This window comes from Plasmodium cynomolgi, chromosome 13 (genome assembly GCF_000321355.1).
Source record: "Plasmodium cynomolgi strain B DNA, chromosome 13, whole genome shotgun sequence".
Lineage (NCBI taxonomy): Eukaryota > Apicomplexa > Aconoidasida > Haemosporida > Plasmodiidae > Plasmodium > Plasmodium cynomolgi.
The window spans coordinates 153,991-170,936 of NC_020406.1; the positions used below are offsets into that span (position 1 = coordinate 153,991).

The 16,946-nt window shown below is 42.9% G+C and overlaps 2 protein-coding genes across 2 annotated transcripts; one reads left to right on the forward strand and one right to left on the reverse strand.

Moving 5' to 3' along the window:
• Positions 1 to 2,955: 2,955 nt before the first annotated feature.
• PCYB_131380 (hypothetical protein) lies at positions 2,956 to 3,921 on the forward strand (the record flags this gene model as incomplete). Its single annotated transcript, XM_004224163.1, has 1 exon — positions 2,956 to 3,921. A coding segment is annotated over exon 1 (894 nt), but the record flags the coding sequence as incomplete, so codon positions are not given.
• A 1,607-nt stretch (positions 3,922 to 5,528) lies between these two features.
• On the reverse strand, positions 5,529 to 8,427 carry PCYB_131390 (CCAAT-box DNA binding protein; the record flags this gene model as incomplete). The annotated part of the gene is made up of 3 exons (XM_004224164.1): positions 5,529 to 7,492; positions 7,620 to 8,075; positions 8,226 to 8,427. 3 exons carry the CDS (start codon positions 8,425 to 8,427, stop codon positions 5,529 to 5,531), a joined length of 2,622 nt encoding a protein of 873 aa, XP_004224212.1.
• Between the last annotated feature and the right edge of the window lie 8,519 nt (positions 8,428 to 16,946).

The window sequence follows — 16,946 nt, forward strand, 5'->3', positions numbered from 1 at the left end:
TTTTTTTTTTTTTTTTTTTTTGTTCATACGTTTCTGCAAATTTGTACACACGCGTGCCTGAGCGTGGACGTACGAATTAGCAGCCACCCACTGGCGCGAAAGTGCGAACAGATATGTGAACAGACAAATGAACAGACAAATGAACAGATAAATGAGCAGACAAATGAACAGATAAGTGAGCAGACAAATGAACAAAAATGCGCACAACTACTTCTTCGTGTTTGTAATTTTCATTCCACGGCTGAGGCTGCCCAAAACTGCTCGCCGCCGCCTCGCATAAAAGGCGCGCGCCACGTGCTTATACGTGCACACGCAAAGTTCTGAGGCACGTATAAAAAGGCTGTTGCAAACCACGCGAAGTGAAAAAAGGAAAAATGTACTGAAAAGGAGGAAGCTACATAACGGAATACTCACTTAAGCGCCACAATTTTAACTACTTGTATGCAAATTTGTTCGTCGGTCAATTCTTGATGCAACACTTCGTCAACAGGGCGGCATGAAAAATAAAAAAACGCTTTTTCTGTATATAAATACAAATAGTACTGAATGCTGCACTTCCTGCGATGTGAAGGGCGTGGAACTTTCGTTATTTGGCAAAATTTCAATCTGGTGAATTTCTTAATTTGCTCATTTGGAGCTTGGAATGTTGCAATTAATTGTTGTCGAGGGGTGAAGTGAAAAGGGCTGCAAAAGAACGAACGGTTTGGAAAAAACGTTCAGCATAACTGAAACGTAAAATAAAAGCTAAAAAGAAAATCCAAATTGACAAGCGCAAAAATGACAAATTGCGAAAGTGCAAAATGGCTCAAGGGAAAAATGCGCTGCACACAGGAAGTGGTTTCTTTTTTTGAGGGGGCCACATTCAACATGGCCTTTCTTAAGGCAACCAACTTCACACTTTCCACTCAACCGACTTGGGTATATGCCCCACTTCCTGCGCAAGCATATAATTGCATTTGTTCACGAGTGCATACTTCACCACACCGCGTTTGGTTTGCCTTCCCGTTTTGCAGACAAAGCTTAAAGTCGACCAAATTGAAAAAAGAAAAAAACGAGGGGTGGGTTGATTACTCATATGTAATAGCATGACCAGCAAGTGGTCTACTTTACCATGTTAGCTTAGCGCGTTCTCCAATTTTGTGGCGCAAAGCAGTTGGCAAAAGTCTTATCCCTCCGCGATTTTCATATAGGTGCATAATGCCCCAAGTGTTATATGTTGAATTCCAAATCGGTGTCTTCTCATGCGAAATGACGCACGTTTACAATTGCCTCGCATTTACAAAAGTTGCCGCACATATCTGTGGGCCCCGGGATGGGAAAAAAAAAAAAAAAAAAGATAACATGACATGTGCACTAAAATGAGAAAACGAAAGGACGTTCGCATTACAATTAAACCATACACTTCCTCAACAGTGCCAACGAAATAAAATAAAATAAATATAACCCTATGGGGAAATAATACCAGTGCACCTTTTTTGCGGAATATGCACCCATCTCTTGCTATGTGAAAACTCCCCGAAGTGCTTCAAAACTGGGAGTCATTTTGTTGCCAACGAAGAGGCATACACAATGAAGCAACGGGGTAGCAATATACCTCTAAAAAAATGAGCGCAAAAATGCTTACATTATTTTTCATACCTTTCTCACTTCTGTTTTGTGCCAGTTTCTCAATTTGTAAGACAAAGCATTTGATACATAATCGAGGGGGAAAAAAAAAAGAAAACGTGTTAAGTGCCTTCTTTTTTCCTCATCCTTTTTTTTTTTTGCCCTGAATGTATTACTGATAAATCATTTCCCTTGACAAATATTTACATAAAAAAGGAGAATGAACAAAAAGAGGGAAAAATAAAAATGGAAATGAAAAACGATTTTAAAATTTCACCTGTACACCCTACACAGTTGCAACGGTTTGCCCATATGGTCGAAGGGCCTTAGCATAAACGCGGTGCCAACCCTTGAGCCAATGTGCATGCATAAGATATATATGCATGACGCCATTCCTAATTTTTGACACTTCTGCCAAGTTATAATTAGAACGGATAAAAAAAAAAAAACGAATCAGCTTGTTAAGCGCATTTCTAGCATGTGTATGTTAGAAGAAGCAAAAGGGGCATTTCTTCCTTTTTTTTCATTTTTCCTTTTGTAATTGCCCTGCACGCGATAGTGCATCCTGGCCGTAGCGTGTGTTAAGAGGCGAGACGCAAAAGAAGATAATGAGAAAGTGGAAGGGCACAACTAATTTGTGAGCAGATGGGTTGACCAACGGGCGATCCAGCGAAGGGTGCGGCGAAGGGAGCGGCGAAGGGAGTGGCGTACGAACCTGCTAACGAAGCAGCGAAGGAGCCAAGCGAGCGGATAAGAAACGATGCCGCTTCGAAACTCCCGCATGCCCGTCGCGTGAATTTTACGTCTCCCTTTTTCTTCGCGTAAGCCTGCGCAGCAATGCAGTTTTTGCTTCTCCCAATCGTTGTGCGTTCTTAAGGAGGCTCGACAAGGCGCGACCAAAAGGAAACCGAGTTGAGGCACACAAGTTCGATGCGAAGCGGTTTGGATGTATATAAATTTGTTTTTTCTTTTATTGTTTATTTGCCTACCTGCTTATTTTTGCTTCCATGGTGAGGAAGGAACAAATGTGCACGAAGCAGCTTGCCTCCGCCCATGCGAACAGCTCGGCGTGACGGATAGGCCCTTGCACATATTCCGCAAGAGGGAGAGGTGTGCTGAGGAAAACCCCATCGGAGCCGCGACTGGAAATTTTGCTCAGACATACACGTCTGCGTAAGTATGCTTATATATATACCACACCCCTTGTGCGCGCTTCGCACCGAGGAGTACGTTGGTAGACTCGCCCGCACTCATACGCAACCAAGCGTACGATAGCAGAGCCCTCTCCTCTCTACACACACCGCTAATACCGCTCATACCGCTCATACCGCTCACACCGAACATGTTAAGGCAAGTGCAATTACTCATCCTGCTGATCGTTGCCTCGAAGAAAGGCACCGTACTAGTGAACGCAAGGAAGATGAGCCACCTGCATTCCAAACTGAACGAAAATATTCTCTACTTCAACAAGTGTCATCCGTCCAATGTATGGCACCACAAAAGAAACAACACACATCATGCATACATAAAACAACCGCTCTTTCATATACATCAGAGAAAAATTAATTACTTGAAAAATGGAAATAGCATATATTCCAAATATTACAATAACGAGCCTGTTTACAACACATACAATCCAATTTTAAATTATGAAGTACTCGATTTGGTGAAGGTTTTCGGAAGGTTAGCTGAGCATGGAAAGTATGAGTCCCTCAACATTGCCGTTGACGTGGGAATAAACAAAGAAGAAACGATGAATAACTCAGATGGGAAACCTGGTCAGACAAAAAGAAATAATTCCTGGAAACATAAAATTTTATCCATTTTTAAATTTAAAAATTTACAAGAAAATTACAAAAGGGCATACTGGTATAGGCATTTTTTACAACAAGGGAAAATGAATTTTTCAGATTTTAAAAAATATTTATTATTACTAAAATTTAAGTGGCCAAAAGATTCTCTTTTCCCAACGTATAATATTTTTCTGTTCGAAAGAGGGTTAAGTAAAAATATGGACTCCCCATTGATACGAAATAAAGTGGAAAATTATATACAGCGGCAAGAAATTAACGAAAATTTGCTGAAAGCTTGTTTTTTTTGCTTTTCGGAAGGAAAGGAATACATAACTGCGCAGGATATATTAAATACCTTTATTGGGTGGAAAAGGAAAGGGGATAAACATGAGAGGAAAGAGAGGGATACCAATTTATTTTCCTTTTTTAAGAAAGCCAAACCAGAGGAGGATTCCATCGATTGGTTCACTTTCAAAAATAAAATCGATGCATGCACGATTAGGATGCACGAGGGGAAGAAGTGAACGTAGCCCTCCACACCAGGGAGTGGTAACCTCTGTGATGAATTATTTTTTATAGTGGAAAGGTGCGAACTGCACAGATGTGCTAAACGAGGGGTTGTCTGGTCTGCCTCTGCCATGTTATGTGCTTCTCCTATTCGTGGAGATTACTCAAAAGGGGAGAAGAAAATTTCACGGCGAAGGAGCCCTCCCCCTTTATTTATGAGCAGGCCCCACACATGGCCAGTAGTACGCAGCCCTGCTGTCTTCACTCGAGAGTAAACTGCTCAATGGAGTCACTCATGTGGTAGTGACATACACACAAGTGTGTACCCCACCCCAGTTTTTATAAAAACGTCACTTCTGCATATTGACCAAATTTTTTTTTTTTTTCACCAAAGGGGGTGGTGGTGCCCGTCTTTACGCTTCTCTTCTGCTGACCCTTCTTTGCATCCCATTTTAATCCCCCACCATATATGTCAATTTTTTTTCGTAATTTTTTCGTACACCCCGTTGTGCAACCTTTGCACAATTTAACCTACGCTGGATCAGCAAAAACCGTTTCCACGTAAATGGACAGTAAAAATAAAACGTCGTCATAGCGAAGGTGTTGTGGCGGCCCAAACGTGCTATCCCCTCACATTGCCATAAGAAAGGCTTAAAATGGAAGGAAACGGGGGAAGGATAAAACGCTAACCAATTGCGAATGCGAAGAGCGGGAATTATTCTTCCTCCTTCACCAAATTAACTTTTTTAAAAAAAAATTAACATCATTTTTAATGCTACATTGGAATGCTCTATACACTGCGGGGAGTGGCTGTTAAGTCAGCAGGACAGCGCAGTGATAAGAGGATGCGCATTCAAAAAAAAAAGGGGAAAAACGCGGCTACGTGTGTAAATGTGGCGCGGGGAATCTCCTACATGTTTAAAAAAAAACGCCACATTTACAACGCACGGGAATTGAAACAATAAAAATGGTTGACGCGCGTGGGTAAAAAAGGGAAAGAAAAAAATAAGATGGGAGGATGGAAAAGACGATGTGGCCGAAGGGGATGGTAACGGACGAAATGGCCGAAGAGGGTGGTAACGGACGAAATGGCCGAAGAGGGTGGTAACGGACGAAATGGCCGAAGAGGGTGGTAACGGACGAAATGGCCGAAGAGGGTGGTAACGGACGAAATGGCCGAAGAGGGTGGTAACGGACGAAGAGCACGAAGACAAAGCCGCCAATAAAACGCTGCGCAGTGCAGAATTACGAAAAAGAGAGTAACACACAACGCACATATGTACGCATGTGCGCGTGTCTACAAATCATTAAAACATGTGACACCCCCCCCCCCCCTGCGCGGGGATTCTTGGGGGAAAAAACATTCAAAACGGCTGCTTCGGTGACAAGGGGAGGGGGGGAAAAACAAAAAGGCACCGGTGGGCATAAAAAAGGCTCAAGTTGGTGTAACTGCGGTACAGCCTCGCGTGCATTCCTGGCACGCTCCGCAAAAACGGGCGGAAAAACTAAACAAGCAGAGGGCACACATACGCTGAAAGGGGCTGAAAGGGGATGAAAACGGCTGAAAAGGCTGAAAACGGCTGACAGACGCGCATGTTCCGGCGCATGTGCCGGCGCGCCCGCTCAGAACCGCCGGTTCTCCACCCTCTTCTGGTTATTCTTGTACGACGGGGTATACTGGAAGTTCTTCTTGGTGAGGCGCAAAATGGACGAGCCGAACATGTATATCGACCCGAAGTTCTCCAACCACACCGTTTTGTACAACGAGTGAGAACCTACCTTAGAATTAATAACAACTTCAGTCCACACAGATGTTTTAAAATTATAAAAAAATAAATCGTTCCTTGGTAAAGAGGAACTCTTACACTCTCCACCAATTACGAACATATAGTCATTAATGATCACACAACCATGTCGGTACCTCTTCTCAGGTATGCTTCCTTTCGCCATAATTTCAAAACACTTATTAGACTGGATATTGTAAAGGAATAGATTATCACAAAAATTTAAATTTATTTTGTTACTATTAAAGCTGTAGTAACTGATTCCTCCAAATATGTATAAATTGTTTTTATAATATGTGCAGGAATGTCCTGCTCTTTTTCCAAGCCAATGGATTCTTCGTATATTCACTCCATTCGCTACAAGGTCACATATATATTTGCACTTCTTCCCCTGTACACAATCTTTGCAAAGTTGGTCATTACGCTCATGGTAGATGTTCGTTCGTGTCTGTTGGGGGTCCTCCACGGGATTAGTTTCACAATGCATACCTTCGCACTCTGCATTTTTAGCTTTTCCATCCGTGGCTTCTTCACGAGTATCAAAAATGAGACTGTACAAATCTGAACATGTATCATCCGCTTCTTCCTTCTCTTTCTTTGCAATTTCCTTTCTGTCCTCACTCATCAGATTCCTATCCCATGATTCCCCCTTCGTGTGACTAAACGAATCGTTATGCCTCTCCACAGTGGACGTAGCAACCGTGGCTATACTATCCACCGTGCCTACATTACGGTGTAGACTATCCCTCAGATTTACCGCTCCCCCGTCCATCTTAACCTTACTCGATTGTGTCGTGTTATCATTACTAAACGCATCATTCGAGGTGAGTAGAAAAAAATTGTCGTTAAAACACTCTTCTGCATTTCTGGTTTCGTTTTCCAGCGTACGTTCGTTCTGTACACCATCTGGGGAGACAGTATCACCCGGTTTAAAATAAAAAATGTTGCTATTATCCCTTCTGTTTTCGGTGGACTCGTCTAAGTGGGTACGTAAAAGAGAATTATCCTGAAAAGTCTGCTCTCGGTTTGTCCGCTCCTCAGGGGAACACCCGCATCCGTCACTCCTGTACTGATACAGCTCCATCCACCGATTTCGGTAAAAATCGTAAACGTACAAATCGTTGTAAATGATATCGATATATTCATTGTCCCTTTTGACGGTGCTTCCTTTCCCTCCAAAGAGGTAAATCAAGGAGTAGCAGCTCTCGTTGACACTGCAGATGGAAAAGAAATCTCGAGCCTTTATCAGCCTCTTCATTTTTTTAAAAAGATTTTTCTCTTCGTTCGGAAAAAGCTCAGAAAATTCGCACAATTCGGAAAGCTCGGAAAATTCAGAAAATTCGGAAAATTCGGAAATTTCAGAAATTCCATTGACATACTCTTCGCAGGGGCTGCTACCGTGGATGCCACAACTGCGTCGGCTTTGGGGGTCGCCATCGCTGCTTCGACGGTGACCATCCTGGATGTGTGTGCCCTCCACGGCACCCGCTTGGTCACTACGCACTGTTTGCTCCACACATGAAACGGTAGGATTCTTCCCCTTCGGCCTGTTTGCCTCTTCCTGCAGGGGAGAAGAGCCGCCCGGCTTCGCGTCCCAACTGGGGGGGTTGTCAATCTTGTCAGTCTTGCCAATCCCGTCAGTCTTGCCAATCCCGTCAGTCTTGCCAATCTCGTCAGTCTTGCCAATCTCGTCAGTCTTGCCAATCTTGCCAGTCTTGCCAATCCCGTCAGTCTTGCCAATCTCGTCAATCTCGTCAATCTCATCGGCGTTGCCCTGCTCCCTGCGCTCCGTGTCCCCCCCCCCTCAACATCCGCAACAGCTGCGCAAAATCAGCGAAGTTACTCTGTGCAGACTCTACCACAATAGTACCAAAGAGAGTATTCATATTAAGCATATTTACTTTACAGAAATTCATAAAATGACAATTACTACTAATAATAAAAATACAATTATTCAGATAAACCACATCTGTGTAGTTCATAAATGAAATATTACTCAAATGACTGAAGCTTCCATCAATAGTTTGTTCCTGTTTGTTCAAATAAAAATTGGTCAACTCCATGTTCCCATTTTTATTTACGGACATTTCTTCACATATGTTCAAAAATATATACCATACGTTATTATATGGGGTATACAAATATATACATTTTTTTATTTTATCAAAAATGTAAATATTGTCATTCAAGACACAGACTCCATCACATCTATTTTTGTATACCTTTGTGTCGAAACCGATATTGTAAACATTGAATTCGTAATTTTGGTTTTTCTTCTCCTGATCGTCTCCTCTGCTGGCGACGTTCTTCGCTTGGTCCATCCGGTTGCTCTGCGCTCTCGTCACACCCACAGCGCCAGCAGTGCCAGCAGCGCCAGAAGCGGCACCTGCTCTCATGGGTGACCCAACCGCTGCGCCCAACGATGGCCTAACCGCTGCTCCCACCGCTGACCCAACCGCTGCTCCAACCGCTGCACCCACCGCTGACCCAACCGCTCTCACCACGGCGGGGCGGTCCTCCCTGCCCTTTTTCCTACGCCCCGTGCGCACATTCCTGTCCCCCAGCATCAACGCCCCCGAGGACGACTTAGACGAGCAGCTATGGTTGCTATACCCATTACTGATATCGACAAAATTATTAATTAAATTCTCATTCTCTATATTGTTGTAATTGTACGCACTGATATTTCGATTGTATATACTCTTGCTCTTATTGTAAAGGTAGTTAATAATATTCATGGCTTACATCTTTCGGTCACTAAATGGAGGATTTTCTCTTCCTAGGGGGGGATATTCTTCTATGGAAATTTTTCTCGACTGAAATTTCTGGACAGGTGCATGCGGAATGGGTAGGTGTGGTGCAGACCTGTTCGTCGGGGCATCATAATACATGCACGTGAATATATGTCCCCTTTCCCTTTTAAGAATTTTTTTCTTGCCTTTATCAGAAGTGAGCTTCACAAGGATGTGTTTATGGCCTACTCGGTTCAGTTTATCTGTTAAGGGGATGTACCCTTCGGGCAGTCTCTCCTATCGTGGGGTCCCTCCTGAAGGACGTTGATCGTTCACCTGGCGGAGGGCAATTCAAATAGGCATCAACAGAGCCAGCAAAATCTGCTGCCAACCTACGCGTGGGGACTCCAAACAGCAGGGGTACCAGCAAAGCTTCACCACGATAAGAAAACGGAAAACAAGTTAAAGTAAAACGAAGCTAAGCGAAGCGAAATGACGAGGAATAACCCAACGTAAGCGCTCGGTGATCCCCGCAATACATTCACACCTCCGTGCTCAGGTATACACAAATTTTTAAAACTTTTAATTTGTACGCAAAAAAAAAAAGGAAAGCACGAAAGGAAGGAAGAACGAAGGAAAGAACGAAGGAAAGAACGAAGGAAGGAAAGAAAAATCCAGTAGGAGGCCGCCTGGGTCCAGCGACAAGCTGTTCTTATCAGATAACCATTAGCGTTACTCCGGATTCATCAATCCTCTTTCGAATGTGTTTAACAGCACGGTTTTATGTAGCGTCCCGCATGTGCAATTGTCACGCGTTAATTTGCTGGCATGTATCCTCACTTTTTTATTCCATATATTCGTGAACGGAAGGGGAAAATTAAAAAATGGTCGTGCCAAATTGGGGAGGAAGTTGAAGTAGCAATTGAGGAAGGAATTGAGGAAGGAATTAAGGGAACAATCGAGGAAGCAATCGAGGAAGCAATCGAGGACGCAATCGAGGACGCAATCGAGGAGGCAAAATGGGGAGGCAAGTTGCGGAAGGCAGGTCGAGTGGGGCCACATAATGACGCATAGTGAAACGCGTTGAGGCGACGAAGTCCTCGGGGCTTTCACAAAGTGGATTTACCAAAACGGGGGAAATACATGCCGCACTAATTGCTGCGCGTGCATGTAAATTAGGGGGCACAATTTTTTACCAGCATGGCGAAAATTCCCTCCTCGTTCCGCTGCAACTCTGTATGTTCGCGCAAAAATTCAAACCGCGAAGCAGTGGAAATCCAGCAACTGCGCACTTACCAGCTATGAGCTTTCATCTATGAACTACGAGCTATGCAACTGTGTGAGTTTTCCCAATAGCGTGTACTTCCCCTTCGACAATTTTTATGCCAATATGCCATGTGTACGTGGGATGAACTACTGCGCGTTTTGCTGCACGCCGACACATACGTGTGGCATATGCATGTGCGGGGTGAAACCAGGATTCGTAATCCCCTCTTAAGTGTCCCACCTTCGTGACGGCTAAATAAAACGACCATTTGGTACACCCATTTTTGGAACTACAATTTTTTTAAGTGGCCTCACAGGTTGAAACCCCCAGTTGGTCTGGCTAACCTGACCCTTTTTTTTTTACAAATATTTCAGTTTGTAAATTTTTTCCCTTTTTTTTTCTCACGTAATGTTACTTTAAAGGAGCAAATAATTGGGATGGGAATATTTCTATTCTTCCTATTGCCTTTCCACTGTTCTTGTTTTTTTTTTTTTCCCCCCTTGAAGGACGTCCACTCGTGTAAGCAGTCCGCCATGCGCAAACGAAAAGGGCGCATATGTGCCTCTCATTTATATCTCCCCGTTCGAACGGCATGATCATTTAAGAAACCCCCGCGTCGGTGCGAACTTGCGTAAAGCATTTTTACATCGGCGAATTGGGAATACCAAGAGGGGAACGCGTACAGTACAGCCCTTTGTTCTTAAATGGAAAAGGGCACAAAAATGCGGATGTATAAAGGGGGGGCGCTACACAACTGTGTGTGCATGTTATGTTGACCCACCGCACCAGACAAAGGATGCTATCCGAATGTGTCACCTTTGTTAGCCTACCTTCGTTCCTTCCCCGCTTTTCTCACTTTTCCGCGTGAGAGATTATCAAAAGTTTGTGGCCACACCATAGGGCGCAAGTCAGCCAAATATGTACCACTTGGCTGAAACGAAACACATTTTAAGATTAACCAGGATGCTCAACTTAATATGGATCCTGCCCTGAACACTCTCATATAGAAAAAGCGAACCATGTGGGATCTTACAAAACAGCGTATTGGTATAATCAAAAGTTAGAAATAATTCCCATCGTTAATTGGGTACGTCAAAAGCGTGGAGCAAAAAAAAAAAATTCGCATAGGTTGTGTGACAAAATACAAAAGAGTTTCACCTTGCGGCTATCCGTACGATAGCATATATTACATCGTGCTGAAGGTAGAAAACACCACAGAGAATTAATTTTTTTTCCCCGCGAGCAACATACTAATTGTGCGCGTCGTTGGTGTAGTTGACCAAAGTATTTTTTTTTTTTTCAAATTACTAAATAAACAATTCAGGGGGGGACCAAACCCTGCTCGCAAAAGTTGCACAACAGGGTTGCACAGCGCGGATAGGTAGGTATACAAATATACATGTATACATTTAGGGGCATTCACATGCGCGCATGTACAAGTACAACTACGCACATACGTAAATATATTTGTATATGCCGATCGGGCAGGGGCGCCTTCATGCTCGGGAGTATCCGAGATATACAATGCAGCGCTCCCGTACGACATATGAACAGCCGACTCACTGGGCTGCCACAAAATATGTACCTCAACAAAATAAATGTACTGTACATATATATATGCAATTATATGTGACACCTTAAAGGGCAAAAATGCGTAATCAAAGAATTATTCTGTTAAACAACTAACCAAATTTTTCCGCTCATATAAATTTATTTGCTTCCCTCGCCTCATGTCAAATGAAAAAAAAAAGAAAAAAAGTAATATCTTCTTTTGGTCACCGTTAAGTACCACTGTGGCGAACGGCAAAAAGCCATTTTCATTTTCGCAATCGTAAAGTGTGAACAGCGTAAGATCTAATTGACGCGAATAAAGGCAAACGCGCCAAAAAAAAAAAAAAAAAAAAAGAACAAACGAGCGAATAGGCTTATATATACATATGCGCTCATAAATTTACCTCCACACGTACATATATACCGAACATATGCGCGCCCAAGTGCATGCCAATTCGATTCGCCCCCCTCCCCCCCCGACCTGCGTCCATAATATATTTAGTAGCCCCGCGATAATAGAATGAATAGCTGTACAGAAAAATTCTACGCAAAGAGGGATTGACTAAAAGGGAGCAAATTGAAGAAAAGCAGACTAACAAAACGTCAAAGTTGGCAAAACCAACAATCGTAAAAATTTGTTAATCTTCAATCTTCACCAATATAACTGTAAAGAAAAGAACGTCAAACTTTCGATAAAAAAAAAAAAAAAAAAAAATCGATGCAATTCTGCATGAATAAATCCCCCCCTCTATTTTTTTTTTAACATTTTCACATTTTGCAAAAATGCTGCAAAAAAACCAGGAAGTAAAGCATTTGTTGTAATATAAAAAGTTTTTGGACTTAAAAATATTTTTATGCCATCCAACCTATGTGACCAATTTGAATACCTGATTGAAAGAAAATTGTTTGTTGATTAACTCTGCATGAGTATTTCGTTTCTTAACCGTTTTGCACGACCATTACATATATATATATTCCCTCGAGACATTGAACGTGAACACCCCCCCTCTGAGGCAATACACGCCCAGCATATATATCACTTCGCGGCCAACGGCTCATGTAGGGGTGTATGTACTTGTATTTACGTGTTTTTGCGTGGGCTCACTCATTTGCACGCGCATATAAACATATATAATACGTGTATATTTACATACAACACCTTCTCTACGGCAAGCCGCTACACAAAAAAAAACAAAACAAAAAAGAACTCCGCTCTTGCTTTCATCACCGTTGCAAAGCCACTAAGCAGAAAATTTTATCATTTTTTTCTGTGTTTATTTTTTTTTTTTTTTTTTTCCAAACTTTCATCACGCACAGAGGTGTTTTATATTCATGCCGGTTGACCCACAATTTTACACAGAAGTATTTTTTTTTTTTTTTTTTTTTTTTTGTATAATTTTTCGTACCATAGAGCAATAGCAACATTGCCAAATACACACGTACATTTTAATATTCCCGCATTTTGCCCGCATAGAAATATCGCGAAGTGGGGCATAGCGGCATTAACGCGCATATTCAAACATTGCGTACATGGCAGTGTTATATATAAGTGTGCATGCTGGACGCTCACGTGGGCCCCATCCATTGTCTGTTCCTCACGACACGTGCAGAAGACGGCTAATACAATAACACGCGTAATTCATGCTATCCTGCTTGTGAGCAATCGAATGGACACCTTTTTAATCACCTGCACGGCAGTCCATTTGTCATACATACAAGCACTCCCTTCTTACATACGTACATGAACGCACGTACCCTTGTGTGTTATGGTAGCAGCTGACTGATTCGCACTTGCCGCGGGTGAGTGGATGGGTTGCTACTTTCGAAGGGGATAACTGTGTGAAGGTTAAGCGTGTCGGTTGCTTCGCGTGCTGCGTTCCACTGTGGAAGCGGCGGGACGGGGCTAAACTGGGGTCCGCACCAACGAAGGGGCGCAGTTTTGCAGTTGGCCGCTTTGCAGTTGGCCGCTTTGCAGTTAGCAGCTTTGCCGTTGGCCGCTTTGCAGTTAGCAGCTTTGCCGCTGGCAGCTTTGCCGTTGGCAGCTTTGCAGTTGGCCGCTTTGCAGCTTGTTTGCCCCCCGGTTGGCGCCGTTCACCTTGCGGATATTTTCACTTTTTTTTTTTTGGCCCCGCGCCACATTGCCCGTGTTCACCGGCGTAAAAGTACATGTGCTTTTTTTTCACAATTACTTATACATACGTGCCTTGGTGAGAAAACTATTTTTGTCCCCTCATCTTAAAATTGCATGCACAGTTCATGCAAATGGGGCGAATGGGCACATGTGTACGCAATATGTGAAGGTATGCATATATGCGCACATACGTACCATAAATGTACATGTGTTTTATAACCCTTGCGTAATTGCGTAATTATCATGCACATACGCACAAATGTTTAAGTTTAAGTTTTTTTTTTTTTTTTTTTTTCCTGTTGTCCCCGCCTCTGTGAAACTACATAAATTAATTTTTTTTTTTTCCCCCTTGCCATCAAGATCACCAAGTGGAGGAAAGCCAAAATAAAAAGTGGGTAAACGTATAAAGAAGCTAATGTAGCATAGCACATAGTATACATGTGAGGCAAAGAAAATAACGCCGCTTCTTACGTGTTGTTAGGCCTTTTTTTTTCTTCCTGTTATACTCATGTCATTAAATCTACACTTGTTGAGCCGTCGCTTAAACAGTGCAGAAGCTGCAAAGAGAACGCTGTGCATATCTCCAGTGTTATGGTGCTATATGCTTACCGCTACATGTGCATCCCTTGGCCCCATTTACATATGTTGGGTTTGCCTACATGTGCGCGGGGCGAATATATGTGTACGCGAGTGCACGTGAATGTATAAAACGCATATTCGCACATAGCGTATGGCATATGTGCGTACGGCGTATGTCATATGTTCGTGCTGCTTATGTCATATGTTCGTGCAGCTTATGTCATACGTTCGTGCAGCTTATGCCATACAAATTGGCCCCATCGTGAATTGGTCCCCCCCACCTTTCAATTAAGTGGCGCGTTGGGGTGAACATACCAAGTGTACAAATTTTAATTTTTAAGAAAGTAAATTTAACGAGAAAAAAAAAATGAAATTCTCGCAAAAGCGAAGTTGATTGTGTTACTTAATTGTATCGAACTGAAATTAACATGAACTACATCGAACTTAACGGCATTTATTTCTTTCCTTTTTCAGTTTTTACTTGTTTTACGTGTTTTACGCGTTTTACTTTCTTCTCGTGTTTTCATGTTTCACAATTTTCACAAGTTTTACAATTTTCACAAGTTTTACAAGTTTTACAATTTTCACAATTTTCACAAGTTTTACAATTTTCACAATTTTCACAAGTTTTACGAGCTTTACGAGCTTTACGAGCTTTACATGATTTACACGACTTACACGACTTACATGATTTACTCATTTCACAGTTTCGTGCTCCCTTCCCCCTGCCACTCCCTCACTGCGTGACTCTTCACGCCATACCTGCTTACCTTCGTTTCCATATACTCTATCTTTCCCCCACACCATCCTTCTTTAACTCGCGATTTTTGAGGGAGCCGTTTTTCAGCGTGCCGTTTTTCAGCCAGCTGCTTTTACCTCTTCTTCGCGCAAACCTCACTTGCGAGCTCTGATGAACGAGCACTAGAGGAGAAGAGGACAATTATTATATGAGATGAGAAGCTTTACCTTTGCCCCCAGGTAGTTAACCTTTGCCCCCAGTGAATTAACCTGTGCGTTTCCAACCGTTAATGATAAGCATATTCAAAACAAGGGGGGGGTGAAAGAAGAAAAAACAGCCAAAAGGTTCCTTGTTGAACAGAAGAGAAAACGCATATACATATATGTACATATATGTACATATATACGTATGCCTACATTTATGTACATATTTAGGCTTATACTCGTGCGCGCTTGATTGGAGCCCCGGTGTATATGTATGCATGTGCCTGTATGCGAGAGCGAATATGTTGAGCCTGCTTTGCCATTTCACGTACTCATTACGTATTCTCAAGCGAGCGTGCGTAAGCCTGTGAGAGTGTCCCAACCACGTATGCTTCGCAGCGCATATGCCGAAGCGGGAGAGCATACAGCCCTAGCAGCACATACAGCCTTAGCAGCAAATACAGCCTTAGTATAATACCCCCTACGTGCATATCGTCATACATATGCTCCTCCATTCGTACATGCGAACATATACGCGTACGCCATTATATTCCTTTCGTTTTTTTCGCGTACACGGCCACATTTGTATTTCTTTCGCGCGTACATGCCTTATGCCCGTGGGCACGCAGATAGATATACTATATGTGCATACCATGGGCATATAAAAAATACATGCATCGTGAACGCATATGAATTTTACTTGTATGTGCCCCCCAAGGGAATGCAAGCAAAAAAAAAAAAGGCGGATTTTCGCTATTATGTACGCAAAAAATATTTTTTTACTTTATTTTATTTTATTTTTAACATGAAAGAGAGAAAATGTTTAATTCTTGAGAAGAATTAAATGTATGTATGTATTTATGTGTTAATGTATAAATTAAACATACATTCGCGTTTTCTCCCCATAGCATTTCGCTTTATTTCCTTTCCCTCTGCATATTTCCTTTTTTTCCTCTGCTTCCCCTTTTTTTGTAAATCGCCCATTTCTCGCAACAGCGTATACCTTTTAAGGCGAAATTTTTAAAAGAAAATTGCTAAGCATAAGTTTTTTCTTTCAACCCTAGCTACAGCGGCGCCATTGTTCCATCCTCGAAAAAAAACGAGTGAAAAGGAGGATAGCCTGCGCGAGCCAACTCCTGTAGCAATTCACGTTTATGAGATATATATGCACGTGCCTGTTTACGCCAATACATATCATCATCAATTGCTTCATACCTGTACATACCAGTGCCTAGCTGTACCCTGCTGTGCCCATCTCCACGCACCAGCACATGCCTGCACGCGTGGGAGAGAAACCAACCTGATTGATTATACCCGTTCCATACGAATGCGTGACCTGTGATGTATACCGTAGGTGGATTTATGTACATATAGCATTGACATCCTGCGATTATATGTAAATGCATGGCCACGTGAATGCATAACTAGCATAAGTGTAGAAAAAAATCTATGCCATAAGAGTGCCTGCGCTCAAACCCATCGTGAAGTACTTTCCAACGCGCATACCCAATCGCACGCGAGCGCGCTGATTTTTTCCCCTCACGTGCGCAATTCCCTTTTATGTAAAGCCGGAGCGGCGGAACTCTTTCTCCTTGCCGCAGTTTTGCCCCTCGCGTTGTTCGTATGCATGCGAGAGGCGCACCCCACCTGCGTGAGTTAACTGCCAATCGAACTGCACGAGTTAATTGCGTACCGTAACTGCACCAATTAACTGCATCTGTTAACTGCCAACATAACTGCATCACATAGCTGCCAACATATCTACCAACATAGTTGCCTAAATTAACTGCGTGCCCGGGTTACCCGCCTTAAGTGCGTACCTTAAGGTGCCCCTCCACAGCGCACGCCAACACGCACGCCCACTGCACTTGGCACGCCCCGGGTCGTAAACCCAATTCGCGCAATTCATCCCAGGAGGCGAAATCGCATGCGTAGCGCGGACGTACGTGCATACGTGCCAAACGTGCTAACTATATATACGAATCCACGTGTTCTCCATACTTGCGTGCCGTCGCACTACGCCAGCCTCTACTCTCCTTACGGTCACAAACAGAA